Source organism: Accipiter gentilis, chromosome 8, assembly GCF_929443795.1.
Source record: "Accipiter gentilis chromosome 8, bAccGen1.1, whole genome shotgun sequence".
Lineage (NCBI taxonomy): Eukaryota > Metazoa > Chordata > Aves > Accipitriformes > Accipitridae > Astur > Astur gentilis.
Window position 1 is genome coordinate 11778216 of NC_064887.1, and position 27094 is coordinate 11805309.

A 27094-nucleotide genomic window follows, 5' to 3' on the forward strand; every position below is an offset into this window, starting at 1 on the left:
TTGCTCACGACTCGCCAACCAATGCCTAGTTAGTTCCCAAGCAGTGATCTGCGCCCCCCTGGCCAATTCTCCCCAGTTTATATATTGGGCATATGGTATGGAATACCCCTCTGGCCAGTTTGGGTCAGCTGCCCTGGCTGTGTCCCCTCCCAACTTCTTGTGCCCCTCCAGCCTTCTTGCCAGCTGGGCATGAGAAGCTGAAAAATCCATGACTTAGTATGAACACTACTTAGCAACAACTGAAAACATCAGTGTGTTATCAACATTATTCTCATACTAAATCCAAAACATAGCACTATACCAGCTACTAGGAAGAAAATTAACTCTATCCCAGCTGAAACCAGGACAGTAGAGCAACAGACTAAGCCTTAACCACCCTGCACTGGTAACTGGACAGGATCTCAGATCTTGGAATTTATTTTTAGCATTTCCGCTGTCTCCTTCTGTGACCTTGGGCAAAACATTGCATCCGTCCTGATCCCTTGATTCCCACCTGCAGAATAAAAATAAGCACTTACTCACTACGTGTGATAAAATCTGTTGATGATTGCTAAGTATCTAGCTGTTCAGATGATGTGAGGCAAAGATTTCCCTTCACCAACAGTATTTTAATAGTGTTCCTCTTCAAAAAGTATTTCATTAAATCCTGTCTAACTTTATGCATGTGTGTGTTCTCCAGACATTTATAGTTTCATAAAGGAAGATAATAGCTTGCTGAAACCTGCTCCAGATAACTCTTGTTGGAATGATCATAGAGGAGATATGAATGAAACTCTCCATGAAGGCAAAGTGCGCTGCTATGTCCATATAATGAAAGAGGGACTGTGCTACCGAGTGAATACTCTTGGGCTGTATATTGAAGCTAACCGACAGGTGAGAAAAATACAGAACTGCCATGTGGGAATACAGCAGTAGTTTATGGGACATTTTAGCCTCCAGGAGTGGCTCCCTGCGATACAGCTGAGGAGTGTGTGGGAATTGAACCAGTGCCATGTTATCTAGGCACATCACCCTACTGGTTGCTGGATAGGGACACGAGGCCAGAAAACATTTCTGTCACTAATTTACTCCATAGCTTTGATATAGCTAAGAAAACCCCCACCCCACCCGCTCTTTTATTTTTTGGGGGTGGCAAGACCTGCAGCCAAAGAGCCAAGAAGTGTGGAACATAAGGCTGGAAGTAGCTTTGATAGCTCATCTAATCTATGTCCTCCATGTCCTAAAGGCAAGATCAGTTCTGACTGGACTCTTCCTAACAGATGTTTATCTAAGTTACAATGACAAAGGTTATTTAATGATTTGCAGGAAGACTTAAACTACCCATACATTCAGATTGCCTAATGCTTTCCATTATGAAAGAATTATTTTATGAACAGGCTTCAATACAGTGGCACTCCAGGTAAACACAGAGGTGAAATGTTGATCTGTTGCAGCTTTTGCTTTCACAGTACTGAGAATTCATAAAATAAAAGATCACAGGGGAGGATTAGAGAAATCCTGTACTAGCTAATGAGCTGATGATTAAAAGCTTTTAATATGATTTTTGGGTGGGTTTTTTTTACTACACTGGCTGATGCACTGTGCAAGTTCTCACTTTACTCTGCTAGTGATGAACTTCGTTGCTATCAGGAGTGAACAGTTTCCTCTAGTTTTGAAAGACCAATAGGGAGTGTAGTAGGGAAAAAATCAAGATTTCTTGAAGCAGGGCTGGGAGAGCGATCAAGTTGTATTGGGAGTCCTGGAATTGGTTGCTGCCTTGCCTTTGGTCTCAGATTGAGTTGATTTCTTTTTAATAAAATGAATGGATGAATTTATGCAAATTAGAGTTGCAGCATGGCAGAGTGAGTTCACACATTGGAGCTCTTTCTCCTTGGTGCCTGTAGAGGAGCACAGAAATAAAGTGATTTGTTTTGCGGCTAGGGACATGAAGAAGAGAGGAGGGAGGCAGCACTGCTGTCAGAAAGGGAAAACTTTTCCCAAGAATATCAGGAACAAGTGTGCCCAAAGGGTTAAGGGAGAACACCACTTGCTAGGGGAAGTGTGCGTGTACATTTGGCAGCAGCCACTTCAGTAAAAAGTTATTGAGTTGAGCCAGTCAGACTCCATGTGGGGGTTTTTTGTGTTGGTTTTTTTTTTTTTGGTGGGGGGGAAGGTTAACCTAAATATTCTACATTTTGGTCAGTTCAGGAAATGTGTTTGCTCCTGGGTGGTACATAGAATTAGTGTTTTGAAATCACATTGGGGCCTTCAACGTTGGAAAGGATTTTCTTTGAATTTTTAACTTTTCCAGAATGGTAAAATTTCTAAGGAAACTATGTGGAGGTAAAACATAAAATGGAGCTTAATGAGGGGTTGTGAGAAAGGAGTTCCTTTTTTCAGTGCCACTGCATTTTGTTTCTCTTGCTAATCCTCATAAAAGATACACATTTAATTTTATCAGCTTTTTTTACCTGTTTTGTGGTCTCTAAGGAAGACTTTTGGTGTCTCCTTTGCTCTTGTCTTGGTCTTCACAAACCAGATTCTGACTCCCTGGCTGCAAAGCCAGGACCTATAGCTTTGCTGTCTGAGAGGACAGACTGCCGGAGCAGTAGCAGTCCAGTCCAGTAGCCGTGAGAAGGAATGGCATCCTAACCCATTGCCCTTCTGGTGAGGAAACACTTTACTCACATCATTTCACTTCCAGCTGGGTTTCTGGATGCCTGCAGCCTGTGTGTGGGCAGGTGGGTTCAGGAGGGAGTTATCTTCAATAGCAGGAAATAGTTTCTTTGTAAGATGAATTAAATCCAAACACATCTTAAACCTTCCCTTGACCCAGGCACTCCCTCTGACTCCTGCCCCCTATCTAACCTTCCTTTTCAGAGCAAAATGCTTGAGCTGGTAGCTTTCTTGGGTCACCCCTCAGGCTGCACTACCATTGACTGATTCTAATAAGGCCTTTGCTCTGGCCAGTAAAATCCTTTATTTGTTTCACCACACCACCTTTCCACTAAGGAGGGCAAGAGCCTCTCCTTGTTTCTTTCCTTTCCCACTGAGCAACACTGGATAGTAGGAGTCTTTCCAACCTATGCTGTAGGTATGCTTTGGTGTGTGTTCCTCTCTTGGATCTATCTGTTGTGGCTGCCCAGCTATGTGTCAGGTGAGGACAACATCCCTTCACCAAGCAAGCATCATCCAGGCGGATTGGCCTAGTTTGTGGTGTTCTTGTAAGCTGGGGGTTTTCTGTAGTGCCTGCACCTTGGACTGAAGGATCTCACTTACTCTTGTTTTTTAAAAAACAAAGAAAACACAAGTCTAGTGGGAAGGACCATCTTCAAGAAGTAAAGAGCTACAGAAGTGAAAAAGTCTACTGGGGGCAACAGGCAGCCTGAAATGACAGCTCAGAGGTGTGAGCTCATCTGAGCTCATCTAAGCTCATCTCACTCATCTGAATGAAGCATCAACTGTGAAAATTCTTATCATATGAAAAACAGCACTATTTATCCGTCCTTGCATGCTGGAAGGGAAACAGGCTGGTCATATTATGAACATCCAAACAATTTCCTGCAAGTATCATCTCATTTGAGATCTTGAGATTTTTTTTTCTCATCTGATCCCAACTTCTTCAGGTCTGTGGGATCTGCTTCTTGAGGTTCACTCCCTAGCCATCAGCTCTTGTTATCCCAGCCTTCTAAGTCATTTTACACAATCATACGGTATGGTAGCTCCTTCACAGCAGCTTTGGAAATTGCTGGCAACTCTCAGCCAAATTTAACAGAGCAATAGAAATCTCAAAGATAAACTTTCCAAAGAGTTTTGTAAAAATAGGTGCCTAGGCAGAGAAAAGAGAGACTTAATGAGTGCCGCTTCCTCCCCTCAGGCAAACCCAGTTACACCATTACTGTGCTGAGACTCTAGTTGACTTCCCAGATGGACAGTCAGTGCACACATCCTGGCTGGCCAAACAGCTTGTGCAGAGCTCCACACCAGCCCAGGCATGCGCTGCCTCTCACTCAGACATACGATTTGCCATGACACAGACTTCTTAGCCCTCATGCATCACTTTGCCACCCTCTGTATCCCCCGTGTTTCTTTCACTGCCATCTCTGTCCTACCAAGATGCATCATATACTGCATCACCGCTGCAAGTAACTGTGTACAGCACTGTGTCTGTGCATTGCCGTGAGACTCCCACCTCCCCTGAAATCCCCATCTGTGCTGTCATCGCCTCTTCTGTGGTGTGTGACCTTGGCCCCAGCCTGACGCTGGGAGATGCAGAACGCCTCGGGCTGCTCTTTCACCCAGAAAAGGAGGAATGATGGAGTGATATCCCATCCTCCTACAATGCTGGCTCCCCTTTCTTTTCAGGAGCCAGTTCAGAATTGCTCTCCATGGATTTGTTCTTGGCTACCTCATGGGTCGTGTCTCTCTCTATTAGCATTGCTGCTTTGTCTGCTTATCTAACACCTGCCTTCTCTCTGTCAAGAGCCTTTTCTTCTGCAGCTTTCTACCATCTGGAATACCCACTTGATCAACTTTAATTTCTTTCTCCTTAAACATCTGAAATACTTTTTTGTTGCCTGTACCTCAGCGTGCTACCTTATTGAGTGGGCTGAACATAGTAATCTATGTTTATGCCAGTTTACTGATTTATGTTTGATATTACTTGCTTCCCTATCTTGCATTACTGAATAGTGTAAAACACGTTGAGCTGCATTTGAAATGGCAGATACTGGACGTTGTAGTAATGTACAGGATGTCACTGTGTTCAGCTGGAGCCAGCCGGCTTGCTGCTGATAATCCACTGCTTCTCCACAGGTGGGAAGCTGAGTTGAGAGGAGACATGCAGTGCACTGCCCTGGAAGTGTACCTGTGTCCTTTACAAAAGGGGAAGATGATGAATCACACATATCTGGTCGCAGATTTAAAATGCAGGGACCTAAGTTTTCCTTTAAGTTAAAATGTTTATGGTAAAAGCACTAGTGCAATGGAAACCAAAGCCATCTTTGAGCTGTTTATGTAACGTCCGGGTACAGCACTCTCATGTTAATTTGTGATGTGGGTTTTTCTATCCAGGTTCCCAAGCTATTGCTTAATCTGGGTCTCGAAGAGCCACTGGTTCATGGGTCTGCACAGATCACTGACAGAGGCATGGTAAGTGTTCCCTTTCCCTGTCTCTGCTCTTTCAATACAGTCTGCATGCCCACTGCTTCAAGAACTGCTTCCTAAAATTCAGTCCCATGGTTGGAAGTGAAGCTGAGTTCTGAAGTGTGGAATTAGAATGTAGGTGATGCAGCCCAGAGTCTCATAGGCTCGCCCATGGGTTTGAGACTGAAAGCAGTCTGTCTTTCAAAACATTTGGTAAAAATTCTTTCCTACTCCCAAGTCTGCAGCTCTTGTTCCCTAATGGCAGTTCATGGCAATTGAGCAGTTTGCCTCCCAAAGGACACCAAACTCAGAAAGGGTCAGTATTTTAGCTCTGCTTCTTGCTGAAGCATTTTTGTTGAATACCTGCTTCAAGCCTCCTTTTCACAGGTCTCACTAGGCAAACCCTAGTGACACCAGTGAGTACCAGCAGGATTGTTCTTACCGTGCTTACCTACTGCGTGAGGCCTACAGAGCTGGACAAGCTAATGGAGTTTTACCAAGCTAATGGACCTTGGGAAGGCTGTCCAACTGTCTGCCTATGCCCCCAAAATTTCTAGGTCTTTCCTCTGCCAGGCGTCCCTAAGGGTGGAGCAGGTTACACTTTGTTGATGAGTGCTTGAGACGTGCTGTTTGGAAGAGGTTTATGGAGAACACATATTGGAGAGCTCCAGGTGCTTTTGCCAATTTCTGCTTTTCTTCCCCAGGTTGGATCAGACAGCATCATTGGGTCATCCACGCAAGTGGGGGAGAAGACATCCATTAAACACTCCATCATTGGCAGCATGTGTACCATAAAAGACAAAGTTAAGATAACAAACTGCATCATCATGAATTCTGTTACAATTGAGGAAGGGTATGTCACCTCTTTGTATCTTGGTCCCCTAAATTTGTGGTTTCTTTTTCTAGATAGATTCTGAGTCAGTAATTTTTGTCCTGTAAGCAATCCTCAGTTGATACCAGTGGTGTGTTTCTAAAGACGGAGTCAGAAATAAGTTTCTATAAACAGGCTACAAATGCAGAAGTGAAATGAATTAATGAGAGGGCTGCAGTCTTAGAATATAAATTTCTTCTTTTTAGAGAAGATCATGTCATCTTCAGAATGTGTAAGTTAAGTGGATGTATCTATTTGAGCTTGTGCGTCATCCTTCCAAGCTTTATTTTAGTGGCTGGGTCTATGAGTATACCTAAAATATTTGTGACACAAAGCATATTTTAAAGTGGTACATTTACCAACTAGAAATGTTCTTACCACCTTTGAACATTACAGCTTCACCTAAAATGTAATTTTCTTTGGCCTTTTTTTGTCATCTTTGCAGCTTTACTTTCCTAATGTGTATGCTGAGTAATAGAAAAAATGAATAAATTTTTAAAAGAGAAAATCTGCCAGCTAGCAGAGATTTCCCATGAATTAAAGAGTAACTAAATAGGTAGCCTTGAGCTGTACATTTCCAAATGTGGGAAAAGTGGCCTATCTGTAATTGTTGATGTCTGCATGCCCCCATCTTTCCATACATGCTGGCTTCCTGTGGATGTCAGTGGAAAGGAAACTGCTGATTGAGTCTGTGCAGGCCTGTATAAATTCCCTGCTCCTTCATGGCTTGAGGTTTGCTTAGGGCCTCAGGAAAAAGGCCAAACTCTTAAAAAATGCCAAGTTGGCTCTGAAAGTTGCATATCTGAAAAACAAAAAACCCCAAAGGATGTGGGGTCTATGGAGGATACTACTGTTACATAACTAAATTACAGGTAAGTATGGTACCTTACTGCCAAGTGTTTGTCTTTAATAGAAATCCACAGTAATTTCAAGCACATCATAAATCAGAATTCCGTTGAGTATAGAAAATAGCTGGTTTCCAGTTCAATCGCAAATGGATCCAGTATGGCTGTATCACAAGCACTGCTGTCATAAGAAGTACTGGAACCTCTCTCGTTAGATCATGAGACCCTCTGTCATTTTGATTAATGAATTGATGCCACAGTCATAATGGTATGGTTTTGCATATGAGGTGAGTGGCTCTACCATTAAATCACAGAGGCAACTAAGTGTATAAATGGTGCTATTTTTATGAAGAGTCCCAAATCAGCCTGTGTTTGTCTGCACTGGTATATAGTATTATTTTCTTGTAAATCCTAAATTGAGCTCAGAGTCGTTATCTTAAGCATTCCACTAAATTCCACAGGCATCATAAAGATGGTGATATATTATTTTTTTAAGAGGGATAGACTAACTTTTGGGGTAACATTTTGGTGATTTTCTAGAAAACAATGTCATCCCTAGTCAGTCTCAGTGAAAACAATGTAGCCACCACTGAGTGAAAAACTTAATAGTCCCAGGGGTTTACCCCCTTTAGCTGCTCTATGATTACTGCAGACTGATGCACTGGAGTCAAATTTGTAATTATTCCTCTTCAGCCAGAATTAAGGCTATAGACTGTGGAGCTTTATTTCAAAGTATACTGTAATTCATATTGTGTAGATCTGCACAGATATGGAGCTGATAAAGTATTTCTTACTGCATCATGATAAGTCTTAAGATTAGAGGGGTATGAAGTCATTTATACACAGGTAGTGAGATACAGAAGTATTCTAGCTACTGAGTTTTGTTGAAAGAAGTCTTGCTTGTAACTTAGTGAAGAATTTCTATGTATTTTGACTATGTTATTGCCCTAGTCAAATGTGAGTGGTAACTGAAGGCTACTCCCAGCAGTGTTCATTGCAGTAATACCAACTTGAAGCAGAAGGCTGAGAACACTGCAGTAAGGCATATATTATGGAAAAGACAAAGCTGTTTAGATAACCCAGAGAAGAAAGAAAGATCAGGTAAATAATTTCTGAAAGTTGGGAGACTGGGAACAACCAAATGCAAAAATTGTTCCGCATTCTAAGTTCATTTATCAAGAACTATGATGATACATGGCACTGCCTTGGTAATTCCATTACCACTTACATCACCTCTAGTTTCTCTGGGTTGAATCCTACCCTTCTTTTTTTTTTTTTTTTTTTTCCATCTCAACTGCAAAAGTGATCAGCAGCTTCACTTCACTATGTCAATATGGGGGAAAAAAACCAAAACAAGAATAAAAAAACATGTGAAAAAGTTTTATCTCTTGATGGTTTTCCTGTAATGTGATTTGAGGATCCTGTACCATAGTTCCTGCGGCTTCAAGATCCACAAATTACATCTCCTAACCAGAAAAGGCTTTGAGTAGCCTCACCACATTTGATACCAGCTTCTGAAATGGATAAGTAGATTCCTTCTGGGCAGATGGGAACACCACAAGGTGCTTAGAATAAAACGAGGTTCCTATTGTTAGGCTGTGGTTGGCTCATTACTGGAGAAACAGAGGTTATGACCTAAATGATGATGTTCTTCCCAACTGAATGGGTCCAGGAACTGGGGTTAGCTCGGACAGTGCCATTGCATACTGTTTGCAAATTACGATCCATTCTCCAGCAATGGGTGGTGTGTTTGATATTCTGGAGGACCAGTAGCAGGGTTTTTTGTTTTCCCTGGTGTGTAGGACTTCTGTTACGTTATATATGTCTCCTTGTGAAGTGATTCGAGTAGATATGAATCCCCCCTTAGAAGAGATTACAGGGGATTAAAGAAGTTAGTAACACGGGCAAAATAATTGGTAGTCCTTTCTTAATGTGCTTCCCACTGTGCAGCTAATTCTTCCATCAATGAGACAATAAAATAGCGAAGATTACATACGTGCTGAGTGATGGACATACTTGACCAAGCTGGGAGGGATGTAATTTATACAACAGCACAAGTGCTGAGAGATGCTGACTGCCCAGGTGACAGGCTGCAGCAGGGAAACGGTTCTTGTTTCCCTCTGGACGGCTCCCCAGAGCTCAGTGACAAATGACTGCACTGAGTTACGTAGTTGGAGAAAATCTACTAATCAAGCCGAAATTACAGGTCACTTGAAAACTTTGTATATCTGAATGCTCCTGCAGTAGCTGTACATGTCCTCAGTCTCTCCAGTAGCTTGGGGATGCCCCTTCTGTTTGTTCTGTTTGCATTAGAGGTGGTACAGTACAACAGCGTCCCTGGATTGCTATGTCTTTGGTGCAGGAGGCCCCTAATTATAGCTCGCTTGCAAAGGAGCAATCTGCAGCACTGGCAGACTGACTGAAGTGGGTTAGGAGAATTAGGGAGACTGTGCCATTTGCAAATGAAAAGTGATGTCTCTGATAGATTTACCCCCCTGATGAGCAAGACTGGCAAACTGGTAACAACAGACAAGGAGCAGGCTGAGGTACTCGATGTTTTTGCCTCAGTCTTCACTGGCAATCTCTCTTCCAACACCTCTCAAGTGGATGGACTGCAAGACGGGGACTGGGGGAGCAAAGTCCCTCTCACTGTAAGAGAAGATCAGGTTCATGACCACCTGAGGAACCTGAACATACATAAGCCTATGGGACCTGATGAGATTCATCCCGGAGTCCTGAGGGAATTGGCTGATGTAGTTGCCAAGTCACTCTCCATGATACTTGAAAAGTCATGGCAGCCAGGTGAAGTCCCTGGTGACTGGAAAAAGGGAGACATTGCACCCATTTTTAAAAAGGATAGAAAGGAGGACCCTGGGAACTACTGACCTGTCAGCCTCACCTCTGTGCCTGGAAAGATCATGGAACAGATCCTCCTAGAAGCGATGCTAAAGCATGTGGAGGACAGGGAGGTGATTCGAGACAGCCAGCACGGCTTCACCAAAGGCAAGTCCTGCCTGACCAACCTAGTGGCATTCTGTGATGAGTGACTACATCAGTTGACAAAAGAAATCTGCAGATGTCATCTGTCTGGACTTCTGTAAGGCCTTTGACATGTTCCCCCACAACATCCTTCTCTCTAAATTGAAGAGATACGGATTTGATGGGTGGACTGTTCACTGGATGAGGAATTGGTTTGATGGTCACATCCAGAGGGTAGTGGTCAATGGCTCAGTGCTCACATGGAGATCGGTGACAAGTGGTGTCCCTCAGGGGTCCATATTGAGGCCAGTACTGTTTAATATCTTCATCAGTGACATGGACAGTGGGATCGAGTGCACCTTCAGCGAGTTTGCAGACATCACCAATCTGAGTGGTGTGGCTGACATGCCTGATGGATGGGATGCCATCCAGAGGGACCTGGACAAGCTTGAGAAGTGGGCCCATGAGAATGTCATGAGGTTCAACAAAGCCAAGTGCAAGGTCCTGCACCTGGGTTGAGGCAACCCCTGGTATCAAGACAGGCTGTGGGATGAAGGGATTGACAGCAGCCCTGCTGAGAAGGACTTGGGGTACTGGTAGATGAAAAGCTGGACATGAGCCAGCAATGTGTGCTCGCAGCCCAGAAGGCCAGCCGTATCCTGGGCTGCATAAAAAGAAACGTGGCCAGCAGGTCAAGGGAGGTGATTCTGCCCCTCTACTCCTCTCTCGTGAGACCCCACCTGGAGTACTGTGTTCAGCTCTGGGGCCCCCCACATAAGAAGGATGTAGACCTGTTGGAGCAGGTCCAGAGGAGAGCCACAAAAATGATCAGAGGGATGGAAGGGAAGAAAGGCTGAGAGTTGGGGTTGTTCAGCCTAGAGAAGAGAAGGCTCTGGGTAGACCTTATTGCAGCCTTTCACTACTTAAATGGGGCTTATAAGAAAGATGGGGACAAACATTTTAGCAGGACCTGTTGTGATAGGACAAGGGGTAATGGTTTTAAACTAAAAGAGGGTAGATTTAGACTAGATATAAGGAAGAAATTCTTTACAATGAGGGGGGCGAAACACTGGAACAGGTTGCACAGGGAGGTGGTAGATGCCCCATGCCTGGAAACGTTCATGGTCAGGTTGGACGGGACTCTGAGCAACCTGATCTAGTTGAAGATGTCTGTGCTTACTGCAGGGGTCTGGACTAGGTGACCTTTAAAGGTCCCTTCCAACCCAAATTATTCTATGATTCTATGATTTTTCTGATTCTAACTCCATAGATCTCTTCATAGAACAGCAATTACTGCTGTTGGGGCTTGCAGACAATCTCACAACAAATTATGCTGACCTGAGCGTGGTAACTGTGTTTCATTTGGTATACTTAGGCACACTTAGCTTCCTTGAAATGAGACATAGATATGGATGAATTTAGTTTCAGGTTCTTGTTTTGGCTTTTGTTTTAGCAGTTGGTGGTTGGTTTGTTGGGGTTTTTTTTCAAACATTGGCTTTATTTTTACCAGTCTTGTAGTTTTACTTAGTTTGTTAGCTTCTGGCAGCAGGAACGTCTAATTGCTCTGGTCATACAGGACCTTGTGCTGAAGTACTCTGAGCATTACAAGTAATATTAACAGGAAAAGCATGTTGAATCTTTTATTCCATCCCTGGAGATAAAGATTTCGAAACCTCTTGTTTGTTAGTAAAACTATCTCATTGTATACGCTTACTGAAAGGAGCTTGGCCATTTTGTCATGTGCACAGTATATCCTTCTTCCTTGGTCATTGAAAATGAATGTTTCCCTGGGAAAGATTCAATAGATGGGACTATAGTAGGGAAAAAAAAATCTGATCTTTGGACTACTTAGAGGTTAGTTGAGGAGGCAAGCATGAAAAGCTCAGATAAATATTGAGTCCACAGTAAGCCATACTTTGAAGTGGTCTTGTTGACATGCTGGTAGTCAGTACCATAGGGGCTCTGTGGCAGATTTAATCTCTGAAATGAAGTATTTTGCTGATTTTCTTTTTTCAAGGAAATACAGGAAAGCATTCTGCTTCAAATGATGTTTTTATGGAAATCATAAATAGGCTGCTGTGATTATAAGAGGGGGTGACAGCAAGATGCAAACGGCCCAAGATTTGCATCAAGATTTCACCTCCACAGCTAGGAAGTGCCAGGTCTTCACTGAGTAACCAAGGAAGCTCAACCTGTCTCACCTATAATTTTATCAGAAAAACTACTCATTGGGGATGATTGGTTTTGGACAATGGAAGAGATAAATGAAATGTATGGTCATCTGCCTGGCACAGGCCAGAGAATTTTAGGCATTACCTGCTGAGTTGAACTCAGCAGCAGTTGACTTTAGATGTCAGTCTTCATTTGAAAGTCAGGAACAATTCAAGGTCTATTGACCACCTTGGGAAGCTGTTCCAGTGTTCATTTTAGCTTCCCTGTTTCCACTTGTAATGCACAGAGACACATCTCTCTTCCCGACTGTTTCACAGTCTCTGGTCAAAGATACTTTGTGTGGCACAGGGGCTTGCCAGCACAGGTGTAATTTGTGGGATGTAGAATTGCAAGCTCTGGTGGGCAGGTACTGCCTTCCTCTGGTATTTACATTGCTGACATTTAGCAGTTCTCTGGCTGGAACTCTGCAAGGCTCCCCCTTCAACTGTACAACGGTGTCTTTATCCTGGTGTCTGTCATGTAGATACACTTTGATCTGATGTCTCAAAAGATTCCTCCTCAAGCTGTATCCCAAACGGGGAGTAGCAGTGGGAGAAGGAGAGGGTTCCTTCCACAAAGGAGTTTGCAGCAGACCGTTGCCAGATAGCCTGATGCCGTGGGCAGTCTCAGTTCAGGAACTGTAAGACTGGGATTGCAGATGTGACTGAGGTTATTGTGTGTGTGCGTGCCAGGGCAGGAACTATTGAATGATAAACTCGTCTCTTTGTTGTGTTTGTAAAGCTTACAGCGTGTTGTTGGAACTACATAAAAACATACTACCCAAAAAGAACTGCTGAAATTCCCCATAGGACACACTGCTAAGATTACCTTTTGGAAAGGGAAGGGGTTAAAAGACAAGCAGATATGTTTTGGGTCAGGCTGCACATGATGGCAGCAAACTGCAGAGCATTGCAGCATCAGAGAACTTGGAATGCAAGAGAGGTGATACCGAACGCTGCGGGTTACTAAAACTGCAGGGAGGTGATGTGAATATTGAAGACAGAGGGAAAGTTAGATAAGTCCCACAAGGAGATGTGGTAAACCTTGGGCATTTCTGACTCCCTGGGCAGAAAGAACAGGCTGGATTAAAAATTTGTATGAAGAACTGAAGTACCCAGATTTGTGGAGGAAGATCTGGCACTGAAAATATTATGTCAGCCAAAACCAGCATCTTCCTTATTCAGTCATATGAAGACAGTCAGTTATGTGTTGGATTTTGTTAAAGGTGTTCTGGCTACCTGTGTGAAAGTAGATGGCACAGATGCTGTAGTGTTACTCAGTGAGGGGAAGGGGACTGGAGAGAGACCGCATGTGACTGGTTAAAGGCTACTCTAGTTTACCACATGTCTCCAATTTATTGCTACTTTCTATGAGAAAATGTACAAAGGAAGAAAACAACAAGCAAGCCGAGCTGGATTGACTACTAACTGCAGATTGATTGTGAAGTTTATTGGTTGTTTCCTCAATAGTGCCAAATCAGCACCTGATGTAGAAACAGTCAGCGGTTTGAAGAAAGTTCTAATTAAAACCAGGATGGAATTGAGCATTTATAGGGGTTCAGCACATAAGCAGTCTTTTTCCCCTTGGATAATGGCAGTACAAAGGAATGATCCTATTGCCAAGGCAACATTTGTTGAAATTGTAAAATATATTTTACAGTACATTCCCTCATGAGAAGGAATGAAGACATGAAGTTGTTTCCAGCACCATAGCTTGCAAAGCTGGAAATAAAGATTTGCTTATGCTGGGATTCCCACACATTTTGTATCTTGAACCATTTGTTAAGATGGCTGTTGTCTTCTGGACACTTGTCTCACACCACTGATTGCCCCCCTGCCCTATGCTAGCCTGGGAAAGAAGAATGAGTTTAGAATAGATATCACAGAAAGCACGTGAAAAGTGAGAACTTGATTCAGAAAAAGCACATGCTCAGCTTAAATATGTATGGACAAAGCCTATATACGGATAAAGTATGTCATGGATATGGATAAACATGAATGTATGAAGAAAGCTAGGTGTAGTCCTTGCCTGTAAAAAGGGCTCTTAATTCTCTTGATTATGTAGCAATTATGTTCTGTCCTTTCTGTCACACCTCTTGCTTTTAAACTGTAAACATTTTTGGTCAGGAACCGTAATTTTCATTCTACTGTTTAATTCAATGCATATGCTGTGTAAGATACTGAATAGAGACAACCTCTGGCTGGCGGAGTTTGCTTTCAGGAAGATAAATTGAAGAAGAGAGGGCAAACTAGGAAACTATTGAGCAGAAAGCGGGAGCAGAAAGCAGTTGAGCTACTTGCAGGGCTAGTTTTCAGTTACTTACAACTGAAGTAAAATTCTGCTGTATCTAATGTATTTAGGATATTTCTCATATAGTACCTGTTATGTTGTGAATGTCTGAACCGTTATTACTAGCAGCTCCTCAAAAAAAAGTTTTCTTCTGGCTAGCTTCCTGGTACATGAATGTGTCTTAAATAAATCACCTGTTCTTTAATCTCAAATGCAGATGTTTCCCTGATAGTGCAGGGAGCTCTTCCCAATTTTCCAAACATCTTGTACATCAAATGTGGAACTTAAAGCACAGATCAGCTCTGAAGAGTGGCATTTTAAAACATCTCCTCTCATTCTGCTGATACGCTTCTTCAGGTGGCCAGGGTTATGCCTGACTTCAAAGCTATAAATAAGCTTCTGCCTTCTGCTAGCCACATGGGTCTAATCGAAGAGCATGGAGATTTTTCACAAGCAACTGATGCCTGTTGGGTTTTGGTGGGAATCTGGGTGTGAGTGTCTCTGGTGCTCTTGAAAAATCTTCCCCATCCTGGGTATGGAAAAGGAATAGATTATTACATTGTGCCAGAATCGTGCCTGTAAGTTCCTAAGGGGACCGTGGGGTTGAACAAGTTCAGCTTGGCTCTATGAAGTCAGGCTCAGTTTGTAAGAGTGACATTTAGAAAATACTTTTCCTTGTCAACCTAGCCCATATGATACAGAAGCTGATTTAACCAATAATGTCCTATGGAGGGCTATAGCTCTCAACCCAGAATTGCTCTCAACCCAAACCCCAGAGAAAGTGTCTTTCTACTGTGCGTGCCAGGTACCCCGCTCAGTCTGACCGTGCCAGCTAGTGAGAAAGTAAAGCAAACCCAGAGATGGGAGTGAACATATAATTTTTCTGCTTCATTACCTTCACACAGACATTGATAGCTTTTCATGGGCATCAGCTGAGTGTCTGTAAAATCACGAAGGACATGGCCCTCCCACTCTGCAAAAGAGAATCCAGAGGGAGATCAGTTTTCGGGGGGGGGGGGGGGGGGGGTTCCTGGTGTAAAACTCCTTGCAGCTGAAGTGTGCAAAACCGAGCTTGCAGCTACATAAAAGGCCACCAATTTGTTTGTTCCAAGATCAGCTGGATTTAACTGAAGTTTCAGAGGTGAGGCACAACCTTCCAGGCGACCTCCCCCAGCAGCCTAAGTTTCACTTAATAAAACACATTAAGGTAGGTTTGAGGCAATCCTTTAAGGTCAGTTGAACTTTCACTGGAAAATACGAGTGCTGGCAAGTATATGCAATATGTAATGCAAAATGTTTAGGGTGTGGGGAAGAAGTGTAAAGGAGCCATACCACAGTGATGAGCTTGGCTAGAAGAGAGACATGAAACAAGTTCCTTAGTGAAAACACCCTCAGAGATGGGTGAAGAATTTAGGGGGGTTGGTAGAATGATTTTGTTACCCCCAAGGGGAAAAACAGAAGATCAAAGCCTAAATTCACTTAAGAATGCTTGCTTTGAAATGTATCTATAAATTATAGCACATACTGCTGGCATCTATTGTAGTCTTTGGTATTTACTTGAGCATATAACATGAGATTCACAGTGCCCTGAGTTTGTTAGTGTGTAAAAGCATGTTGGGTAAAAATGTATTGGTCTGTAAAGTGTGTTGGTGAAGGCAACATTTTGGGTTCTCAAGTTTCCTAGTAGTGTTTTTGCCTCTCCCCTGTTTTCCCATGGTCTTTGTGCCTCACCCCTGTGATTGTGTGTCCCAGCCACCGACTCACCGGCTAACAGGGGATTCCTTGAGGGGTTGCTGGTAGGTTTTAGAGCTCTACCCGCCTCCTTGCCACCTCTCAGTGTTACTAAGGTGCCTATTGTGGCTGTTATCTTCTCGGTCAGGGCAGAATGGGACGTTGCTCCCAGGGGAATCCACAGCTGTTACCCCTCAGTCAGCAAAGTAGTTGCCGAGGCATGTCACCCTTTGCTTTTAACTCCTGAATCAGTCTTTCCGTTTCATAGCTCATATGGAGGAGCAAGAGACCCAACTTCTTGGCATGGTGGAGCAGTACCAACAGGCTGTCCTAAGCTTTGTGCTCCAGGCTCTTTCTTCCTCATGAGTGTATAGTTTTAAGCGTTGCATTTTAGACACCTCATTTGCTTTGCTGCCCAACAGAGATTATGTTGGGTTTTTGGCACAATTGGATTAAACTAGCAGACCTGGGTAACTTCCACTGGCATTTCAGGAGATTTGCTGTAAGGCAAACCTGTGACATTCATACCTTCCTAAGCTTGCACAACTAGGGTGAGAGCTGCAGTTGAGGTCTTGACCTCAGTTACTTAAGCCCCTTTCTCCCAGGAGCGTTCATCACTTTAATCACAGAGTCCTAAATAATCAGTGGGTAGCCTGTAATTAGGGGGTTGTGTCTTGGACTCCTGCAGCCTGCTCCCGATGTGCTGAGCGCTGCGTATTTTGATTTCCCATTCCCCCCAAGGATGTTTGATCTCAGATTTACACTTTAGAAAATTAAGAAGGGTACGGCACCTCAGTCCCCTGGCAATCTTCCTGCTTTCAGTGGTAGGTGCCTTGCTTTTCCTAAGTATCGCAGTGCTGCAGCAATTGACACACTTGATTTAAGAGTTTGATTTATAGACTGATACTCGGGCTGAAAGTCAGCAGTTCCAGGGCTGCGTAAATCAGCCTGTCTCTGGGACTAATACTTCCTTATTTATAATTTCGACAGGAGATGGAATTCTTTCTCAATTCTTTACATTTCTTTCAGATGTAATCGACCACCCTGTCCTTTGGTTTAAAGCTATGTGACTTTGCCACAAATAGAGGGAGGGGAAAGTAAGCTGAGTCCAGGAATTGCTATGCTATAAAAGCTCCATATTGTATGCTCTTGGACTTTGCTTTCTCCCAGCTTCCTTCAAGCCCACACAAGAGATGGACTTGAGGTTTTTTGGCTTTCTTCCCCTCCCCCCTCCCTCCATACATACGCTGACCTTTTAGAAAAATAAATAAAAGATAAAGAAGGACCTGGAATGTTGCAGAATGTGTGTACATTTTGCTCTCTGTTGTTTTCTGCTGGGATTAGTTGTTTACAATGGGGGAGAGAGGGAGGGCAGAGGAAGGGAGGTCTGTGGCCTTAACTGAAATTAGTGGCATTTCAGAGTGATCTTGTTAGGTGGTCTGCAGTTTAAAGACCTAAATCCTTGTAATCCCCCCATGCCTCCTTGGCCACTACTCCTTTTGCTCTTGTTCTCTCACTTTCAAAAAAAAAACACCCTGAAGTCAGCCTCTCTGTCTCTCAGATACAGGCACGTAACATACACACATGCACGCGTGCACAGACACAGACGTACACGCACACTCTCTCTCGTATGCTTCCATTCGCACGTTGTACCTGTACAACAAATTAATGTCTTAGCTACATCTGTTCCCACTACAGGACTGGGCTTGTAAAATGCTCTCTCTAGAATGCAGACGCACACTGAATATTTTTATTTATTTTCTGAAAAACACCCAGCTGCCAGACTTTCAGTTTGTGATTACACTTAAAACAAATTCAAATTGAAATTTCAGCCATAAATCAAATGCCCCAAATTAGTTCCTCTTGTGGGTTTGAACATGCTCTTTGGATTTTAAGGTCAGAAGATATCCGTTTTCACCGTGCTGAAAAGTTTAAAAATATACTACATTTTCGGGGAAAAAAAAATAAATATGGTTTGCATTATAAACCAGTACATCAAATGTGCATGTATGCGCACACACAACGGTGTTGATGAAGCTGGATGCTGTCAGAGCACCTTTGAGGACTAATAGCACCTAATTGTCAAGCAAGGCAGGAACCGCAGCGGCTGTTTAGCCAAGGAGAATACAGCAGAGTGCCCTGAGATGTGATATTTACCCTGTAAGAGAATAAAAGTTTATTCCTTACTCTTCAACTTAAAAAAATAGTAAGAATTAAATAAACACACAAAATACTTCTCTTGGCAGGCTTTATAACATAGTTGTTTTTTTTTTTTAAAGGCATTTACAAGTGGTTTCAAAATAGCTGTGTTACATCTGTCAGCGGGTGAAGGGAACACCCACAAATTGTGTTTTTATCTCTTGAAGTTTTGTTCCACTTGAGCAATAAAAGCCGGATTCGCTGCTGGTTTGTGTGATTGGGGTAATCTGAGCATTGAGTATGGTTTTTTAAAACTTCTGCAGTTGGTTGGGTTTATAAGTTTTAAGAAACTCCTGGGGTGGCGGAGTTCTTGGGTTTTGTTTTACCCTGGCACCAGGGAAGGGTTGGTTTGTGAGCACCTGGCACAGACAAGTTCATCTTGGTTCCCTGGCCTGTCCCTCCCAACAAATGGTTTGGCAGGAACCCCCCTTATCTTTGATGTTAATGTCATCAGCATTTTCTTGCTTACAATGCTATTCTTTCTGTGGGAGTTGAAAAACTATCCCCAAGTAGGCTCTGAACACACATCTAGTATTCTTCAGCCTGAACTCCAGACCAACAGCTTAAATCCCCTCTCTGTTGGGGAATACCCTCCTGTGGGACGATAACGCCGAGAGGTGTAGTGTACTCACGGCTGCTCTCTTGCTCAGAAGAAGTGATAGATGGTGGGAACCTAAAAGTTTGCAGGGGAAGGCTCTCACCTGACTGGCTCGAAGCGATGGAGGGGGAGGTATTTTGGAGTGTGCATTTTGGATGGGAGCCATTTCAGTGGGAAATGAGCAACTTCTCCCATCGCCTTCACTAGTCCTGTTGAAAGCCAAGTCAGGATGGCAGCGGTGGGCAGTTCTCCCTCCGCTGATTCATTGCCTAGCCCGGCTGCAAAGGCAGAGTTGCTCTCGCTCTCAGTGACCACTGTTGTGCAAGATGATGGCCTGAGCCGCTGCACGGACACACAAAGCTATTGGAAAGGAAGCAGATCATGACAGTGTGAGAGCAAAGGCAGGCAGGGGTCTGCTGTCTATCTTTGCCGCTTTTTATCTTATTAACATGTTAGTAAAAACCTTGCCAAGGCAACCTGAGCTGGTTACTTGTAGCATAATTGCTCATATTGCCTCCTTATAGGTCAGAGGAGGGGGAGTTTAAGCAAGTTAAAAGAATAATTGTTCAGAGGGGACAGTCTGTTCAAGGGGGGTTGTAACTGCTAACCACTATGGCTGAGGTCCGGTTTTATTGCTTTTACTCCTGCAGAATTAATGCTGGTTTTGTGGGGCAGATGGTTTCTGTGCTCATACAAGCAACAGAATTGTAATATGTTTAATGGCAAATTCTGTATACTGTGTACTAGATGATAGTGATGTGTGAGCAGGAAAATACTAGGAATTAATTTTAGGATTGTCAGTCTGGAGTGAGGATTGATGTTTCTGTCTTCTCCTAAGGACCGTGGCTGGCTAGCTCTCCATTCAATACAGAATGGAGACTCAGGGCTTTGACGTGATACCAAAACGCCTCTATGCTGTTCGTTCAGACTCCAGGGTAACAATTCTGACCATGAGCCAGCCGGATGGTGCGGTGCAGCTGTGTTTCACTAGTGCAATGAGTAGTGGTGACGCCTGTGACCAAGGTGCGGAATGGCTGCAGGTCCTTCAACTGTGAAACTTGCCATGCAGAAAGTCACTGAAGCCAAAAACCTCAGACAGTGATCAGCTGTTTGACTGAGGATAGCAAGAATATCCACAATTGTTGTAATTAATATTAGGAGAAGTACTGGGGAGAAGATAAGAAATGCCATGGTTCACAGCAGGATTAATATGGGGGAGCAGATTACCTGCGTCTCTCTGGGGTTACATATGTCTCACTTATACCTTCCTTCCAATCAGTTGGTTTAGGTGGGTGTTAGACTTTGTATTTTTAGACATTTCTTAGCTGGGCACCTTCAAATTTTTCTGTCCTTCAATGACTTCTACCTATCTTTGCACATGTGAAAATAAGGAAACAAATAATTTGCATCGTAGCTGTTTTTTTTCTCTGTGGCTTTGAAAGAAATTACATTTAATACCATATAGCACTACTCACGATGCTAAGTGAACAGCATTTCAGGACACATCACGGATATCAGTAAAGATTCACAACTTCCATTTTACTGCACAGAGGGGCTCAGACCAATGCACTAAGTCACTCAGCATCTCTCAGCAGAGGAGTTACGAAGCCAGCACTTGGACTCTGAACTTCTTTCCTATCTGGACAATCAGATCAGCAGATTTGAAAGCTGGTTATCACAGATTCAAACACATTTTGGAAGAAGGTGGCTTTTGGTAAAGTTCCATCCTATGTAGCATTTCGGACTTTGTGATGTCAAAGGCTATGTGAGTGTGAAGTTACCCAAGACAGGCAGAGCAGGTCCAGTGTGGGTTTCATTGGTTTAGTACTGCAGAGTAATCATGTTTGGGTGCTTGAACATAACATGAACAAAGCCAACCAGCTGAGGTATCAATCTGCCTCTTCTTGCCACCCTTTCTTAGTGCCTGGCAAGCCGGAACGTATGAAACTTCTCAGCAAAATTCACAGGGAAGGACTGGGCTGTTGCTCCTCTTTTTAACTGGGGAGCTGAGCAGAGAAGCCACCCCTGCAGTTACCCAGACTGTCTGTGGAAAATACAAGACTTGATCCAGGTCCCAAGTCCCAGGCCAGTGTCCTGTCTATGAAATCCTCTGGCAGTATTTATTCTGTTAAGGAAATGTGAAGGAAAGCTGTTCTAACAGGAGGTAAAACTGGAAACCCTTTTTTGCAAACCCATTCTGACAGCTGGCATTTCAGTTTTTCCAGCAACAGGATGTGAGGATCGGGAGAAAAATAGTGGAGTTTTTGAGAAAAGAGCAGAACAGGCTCATTAGATATTCTGGTGGATACCTTTGTTTTGCACCTGTCATTTTAAATTATTTTCTTGCTTTACTTTGTGTTTATGTTGTAGGTGCTGTCTTCAGGGCAGTGTTATTTGTCATAACGCCGTGATAGAGAAGGGTGCAGACATCAAAGACTGTTTGATTGGAAGTGATCAGAGGCTGGAAGCCAAAGGTAAGTAGAGGAGCTGTATTTACAGTGCATTTGTAATAATTTTCAGAATTTCTTCCTCAAGATTTTACTCCTGCTTCTTCATGAAGTGCCAGTAAACCGTGGTAGTTCTACAGTGTGGTGTCCTATAATACTAGGATTTGTTTTTCATGGAAAGTACAGCTTCTTGGCATAAAAATAGTTCAGGGACTTGCTCCTCTGAAGTTGGCAGAAGAGCTCTGTTGTTGTTGTTATAAAGAACAAGTTTGGGTGCTGAGACAGTCTTTTCCCAGAGACCACAATTAGGTCAGCCTGAAGTTGTCCTCAGCAGAAGGAGCCGTTATTTTGACTAGTAATCATTGTCAGTGTCAGGGGTGATGCAGTCAAATTATTGATCATGCAGACATCCTTCTCTTTGCAGATGCTACCAGCCCACGGTGCCAGCGTGCTCCCATTCACCTTGCTCCAAGCAAAAGCTCGAGGTGGATTATCGTACTAGGAGCTGCTGTGCTCAGTACTAAATACAAGGGCAGCTACGTTCAGATCTGCTTTACTGCTATGAAATGCTATTTTGGGGCTTCAGAGAGGTTACAACTACATGGCCCTCATTTGGGCAAAGTTAAGCCATGCAGTGGAAGTGTGCGTGGCGAGGGCTCGGTGGTAACCGCCTGAGTGGAACTGTTGATTTCCTGCCCTAAAAGATAATGGGCAGGAAATGGCTGTCTCAGTGACTGCATCCCAAGCAGAGGGCTTTTTAATGAATATTTATAGTTGGGGTTTGGCAGATCCCTGCTCTAGGGTGTGGACCGAGGACAAAAGTGAGTTCCTTTGCAGGCTCCATGTGAAGTTATTTAGTCAGATCAGGATTTGTTTGCTGGCTTTGTCTTTATGGGTGGATTCCCAGCTGTAAGTGTCCTGATACAGAGCAGGATTTGCACTGAACATAGTATAGCATAACCTATTGTCAGCTATGCATATGACAAATTTTCCTTTAAATTGAAACTAGAAGTAAAAAAGACTCATGAAAACAAAGTATTGATCTTGCAGTTGCAAGTCTCCGATACTGCAGGAAACACCCAGTGAGTGTTCTGTGCACTTGGTCCCTGTATGCCAGAGTCTGTGCCTGCTCATGGCTTTGCCCGTCACATCAGTCTGAATCAGTGGCACTTGCAGGGTTCATTGCCCCCTATCATTGAAGATCTGCGCTATTCCTGATGTCCTTCCCTGAGCATAGAATCATAGAGTCATTTAGGTTGGAAAAGACCTTTAGGATCATCGAGTCCAACCGTTTAACCTAGCACTGCCAGGTCCACCACTAAACCACGTCCCTAAGTGCCACATCTACACATCTGCATGAATCACTAGGAGAACTGAATCAGGTCACGTTTGGTTGTTAACCTGCTGCATGAACTATGAGGAGGTGGGGTGTAGATTTAGCTAATATTTTAGGAACTAGGAATATGTTTGATTTCTTTAGTAGATTATATCAAACAGAAATATCACCCTTTGACCTCGCTGACATCTGCTTCAGTAGTCTCTTCCAGGGTTCAGATCCTAGTCTGGTTGATTTTAGTATGGAACCCGTTCTTTCTGCTTGGTTGTCCTTGTCATCCTTGTCTGAATATTTCTCAGGGTCTGTAGAAGTATTTGCAGGGAGAGTAACAGAGCTGTAACCTGTGGTTCATTTGCCTATTCTTGTAGAGTCTACTGCTCACCTCTCCAAAGCTTAAACCTGCTTCTTAATGAGTCTGTGGGCCCTCTAGTTAAACTGTTCAGAAACATATGATTGACGTTAGCAAAGACACATTCAGGTAGATTATGAATACACCATTATGCTGAGCAAGAAAAAATAATAAAGCCTCAGTTCATTTCCCTGCCTCAGTTTCCTAACCATTTTGGAATTTCTTTAGGCTGGGGGTCAGGTTCTCTTCGGTGGTCTGGGATCTGTCTGCGAAGTTCATGACTTATTTCCTGAACTGTGGAGTCTTTCCAGCCCAGCATGTCTCTTCTGACCTTGGCTGGTCCCGTAGTAAACTGGCCCCTCTCTTTTTTGCTGTGAAAGCATGCCATGACTTCCTTTCCCCTGCCCAAGACTTCCTGTATCTTGTGCCAAGCTTTTGGTGTGGCCCTGTAAGTCTGTTTCCATATTCCCCCTTTCATCAACGCTTTGGCTGTGTTGTTCTGTTTGGTAACTTTTCCTTCTTCAGACTCAAGCTTCCATGGCCAGGTTAGAAAAAAACCTAGTTCTCTTGGGTTGAAGCCACCTTTTGTTGCAAGCTGATCACACTTCAGCAGACGTAAGTGGTAGCAGCTGGCTCTTGACCCTAGTCTGGGAGTTACATGCTAGAAACCTCCTCAGCAAAGCTGCATACACCTTCCCAGAAACATTAAAAAAAATACAGCAGTCCCTTATTCCAAAGCATCAGCCAGGATTCATCAAAGGTAGAAATATCCCTGAATCATCCTACACAGCCCCAACCAAATCCCACAGTTGACTTTGCTGCATAACTGGCTGTGTGCTCCCTGCTCTGCTAGATGAGTCCTGGCCACGCTGCCCAGGCGGCTCAGGGTACAAGAGCTCTTTGAGCCAGTGGTGCACTGACCTCCTTTCATAAAATGAACTCCAGTCTCATGCAAGGAGGATGGCAGGAGAACAGCTACCACAAATGATAGACAAACGTAACTCAAACCAGCTCTCATCCTTTTCCTTCTGTGGAATAATATGGGCATATTTAGGGTGGTCCAAATGGTACAGCTGGGAGTAATGGGATTGAATTAAACACAATTTAGGTTGGCTATCTGGAACGTTTTCCTAACGATGTGGTCTGGTAGGCTGTGGGATAATCTCCCTGGGGACATGGTGGGAGACCTCATCACTTAATAATGGGCTTGGCAAAGCTCTGGACACCTAAATAGAGGGAACACTCCAACACTGGTTACTGGGGTAGATCAGATGCAGCCTAGTACTTTCAAACTGAAAAGAAAGTTAGGGACACAGGAGGGGGCAGGTAACTGTCAGCAGTGATGTCCCAGTCCTGCGTTGACTTCAGCCTTATCACAGCACTGGCCAGAGATGGTACTTTTAAGTGCCTCTGTTAAAGTCAAGGTATGGAGTTTTATTAAACTTCTGAATTTGCAAGCCATGCCTCCTGAGAGCCATACTGTTCTCTTCCTACTGCTTTTATTACCATGCTTAGGAAGCATCCACTTCCCTTCCTCTTTGATACTTTAATTTAAGGAATTTGCTAGCAGAGAATTAACAGATGGGCTTTGTGAAAGCTACCTCACGCAGGTAGCAGTTTGAAAAACATGTTGGTACCTAAGAAAAAGGAGGTAATTATTAAAGGGATAGGAAATGGCAGGCAGCAGTTCTGAAAGAACTTAATTGCACAGAGCATTCAATCACTGTTTTGAAGACAGTTATTAGGATCATGCTCCAGCCTTTTTGATGAACCTATTTTTAAAGAGGAGCTCAAAAGCAGCATGCAGTTATTGAAGCAGGACTAGAGAGAGGGAGTGCTGGTGATGGGCCAGTCGAGGAGTCAGACGAGCCCCAAAGTCAGTGACTACTCCCGAAGGAGTCTCTAGGCCAGATTCAGCAGGGAGTACATTATACATCTGGTATAGGTTAGCCAGGAAGAGGCATACACAGTAAAGCAGCCTAACCTTTCTTCAAAGCAACACCAAGAACAGAGATGGTAAAGACACACACATAGGACAGAACTAGCCAAATTGAGATAAAACTCACCACCTTATCCCTCGCCTTCATCTCTGTTGTCATTGGGGCAGGGATGTTTTATGTGCATTGGGAATTATGTTGTTTGGGGACAGCTTGAATCATTGCACACCCAAAAAGAGCGTTACATCAGGATGCTGATGTAACCTTAGCTTGGTATCCTGGTACATACTTAGTAGTAGCAGTACCTCCATGATCAGACTGTAGACTAAAACTTCACCGTGCTTGTTCCTGTGCAGTTTTTATGCCACCTTATATTTTTATTTTCCTTGGTGGCCTGACACAGTTAACACCCAGAATGAGCACTGCTAGCTGAATGCGGGGGTTTTCCATATTCCTTATTTTCCTATCTTTTTTCAGTTTGTGTCTGAAACCTTAATTACTGTACACTATGGGAGAGACAAGGTCCTTCCTTCCTATGGCTTTTCTGCAACGTTTGTCATCTTAATGCTTCACAAGTGTTAACAACCTCATTTTTGCCTCCTTCAGTATGAACATGGTTGTTTTTTCCTCCTGTTTCACAGAGATCTGAGAGACAGGGAGATTCCAATCATGGGCCCATTCATTTGGACTAGCCAGCTTAAGCGCTGAAGTTGCATGTTACATGTGGCATTTCCTAGCTATTACAGACTTGACATTTTAGCCTTAGCATTTCCTTTGTAAATGTTGGGAGGGAAGGTTCAGTCCACTGAAAAAAAATTAGTTTTACTATATGGGATGATGCTGGCCCTTGCATGGATCATTGGCAGTGTAAGAAACTTGAACTCCATTGTACAGCTTTCTGCTGCTTCAGCTGATGGGAACTGATAGTAGTGGGTCATCTTCCTTAAGGGGAGCTGGATCTGCAATGGGACAAGAGAAACTCTTTGCCAGGAGGTTTCACGGATGCCCATGGGTGTCAGCAGCCCTGAGATCCACTCCTGGTGCTGGGAGCAGAAGGCTGTAGTTACTATAGGCTTTACTGCGCCTGCCTCCAGCATCAGCCATTGGACCCCAACTACATCACCTATGTCCTACCTGATCCTGACTCCTGCTTCACAGCTCCCCGCTATGGCTTTGTCCAGGACCAGACTCATACCATTCCTAGCCTTCTCTTTGGTTTTTCCTCTAGTCTTTCTCTCATGGAGATTCTTGTTCTTCTCTCTTACTTGGTTATTCCCAGACATCCACCTGACTCCTTCTCTGGTGTGACCGTAGCTGCTATTTCCAGTCCCCTTGCCTAACAGTCCCATGCTCCATTTCCCATCTGGCACTCGCTACCTGACTGCTTGGAGTCAGACTGCATCCCCTTCCATACTGCCGTCATGCCCAGGCAGGATCATTCTGGGCACAGGAGGGAAACAGTTCCGTGTGGAGTGCTGCACTGGTCCATAGAGCAGGGATACAAGCATGGAGGAAGCCCTGCCTTCCTCCTGCACTTCCATGGTTGAGAATGCTTACTGCAGACAGAGTCTCTGGAGCTTTTAGCTGCCCTCCTGAGAACATGTGCAAACTGAGATTTTTTTTCCAGAGGCTTATCACATAGCCAAAACTGTGTGGTTTCTCACAAGAACAGAAAAAGGCACATATCCAGTAAGGACTGGCTCCCATTTCCAATCATTTTCCAAGTCCTGTTCCAAGCTTGGAGTGCTAGGACTTCTCAATGAAACAGAGTAAGATTGTTTTATTTTAATGAGGGCCAAAGAGCACATTTTTCTCTAAAGTCATCCTCTGAAGGCAGGTACAGTTTATGAAACCTCCACATATGAATGGGTGACTGCTTGTGAGGATGCTTTGCCCCAGCCAAGATTTAGCAGGATAGGGACAGGAAGGAACTGAGGGACTTTCTGATGTTCTTGCTGCATTCAAGTAGGGGCGAGCATCTGCTCTTGCAAGATGCTGAGTACCTCCTGGTGAAGCCTTCAGGAACTGAAAACAGTTAGCATGACACAAGGTCGGGATCAGAAAGCATGCTGCAATGCAGATGGGAGTTACGAAAGCTCACGAAGAACAGACACAGACTAAACAGTGAACACATGTATGTTGTGCACTGGGGTGCAAGATGAGCTGGAGATGATGTAG

At 43.7% G+C, this 27094-nt stretch overlaps 1 protein-coding gene across 2 annotated transcripts in view; it reads left to right on the forward strand.

Annotated features, from left to right (window-relative positions):
* Positions 1-27094, forward strand: part of EIF2B3 (eukaryotic translation initiation factor 2B subunit gamma) — a 104450-nt gene that overhangs the window by 71331 nt on the left and 6025 nt on the right. For both annotated transcript variants that reach the window (XM_049807661.1, XM_049807662.1), the window contains exons 8-11: positions 680-873; positions 5053-5130; positions 5829-5977; positions 21218-21321. In XM_049807661.1, coding sequence (XP_049663618.1) covers positions 680-873; positions 5053-5130; positions 5829-5977; positions 21218-21321 — 525 coding nt within the window. The remainder of the gene's footprint in view (positions 1-679; positions 874-5052; positions 5131-5828; positions 5978-21217; positions 21322-27094) is intronic.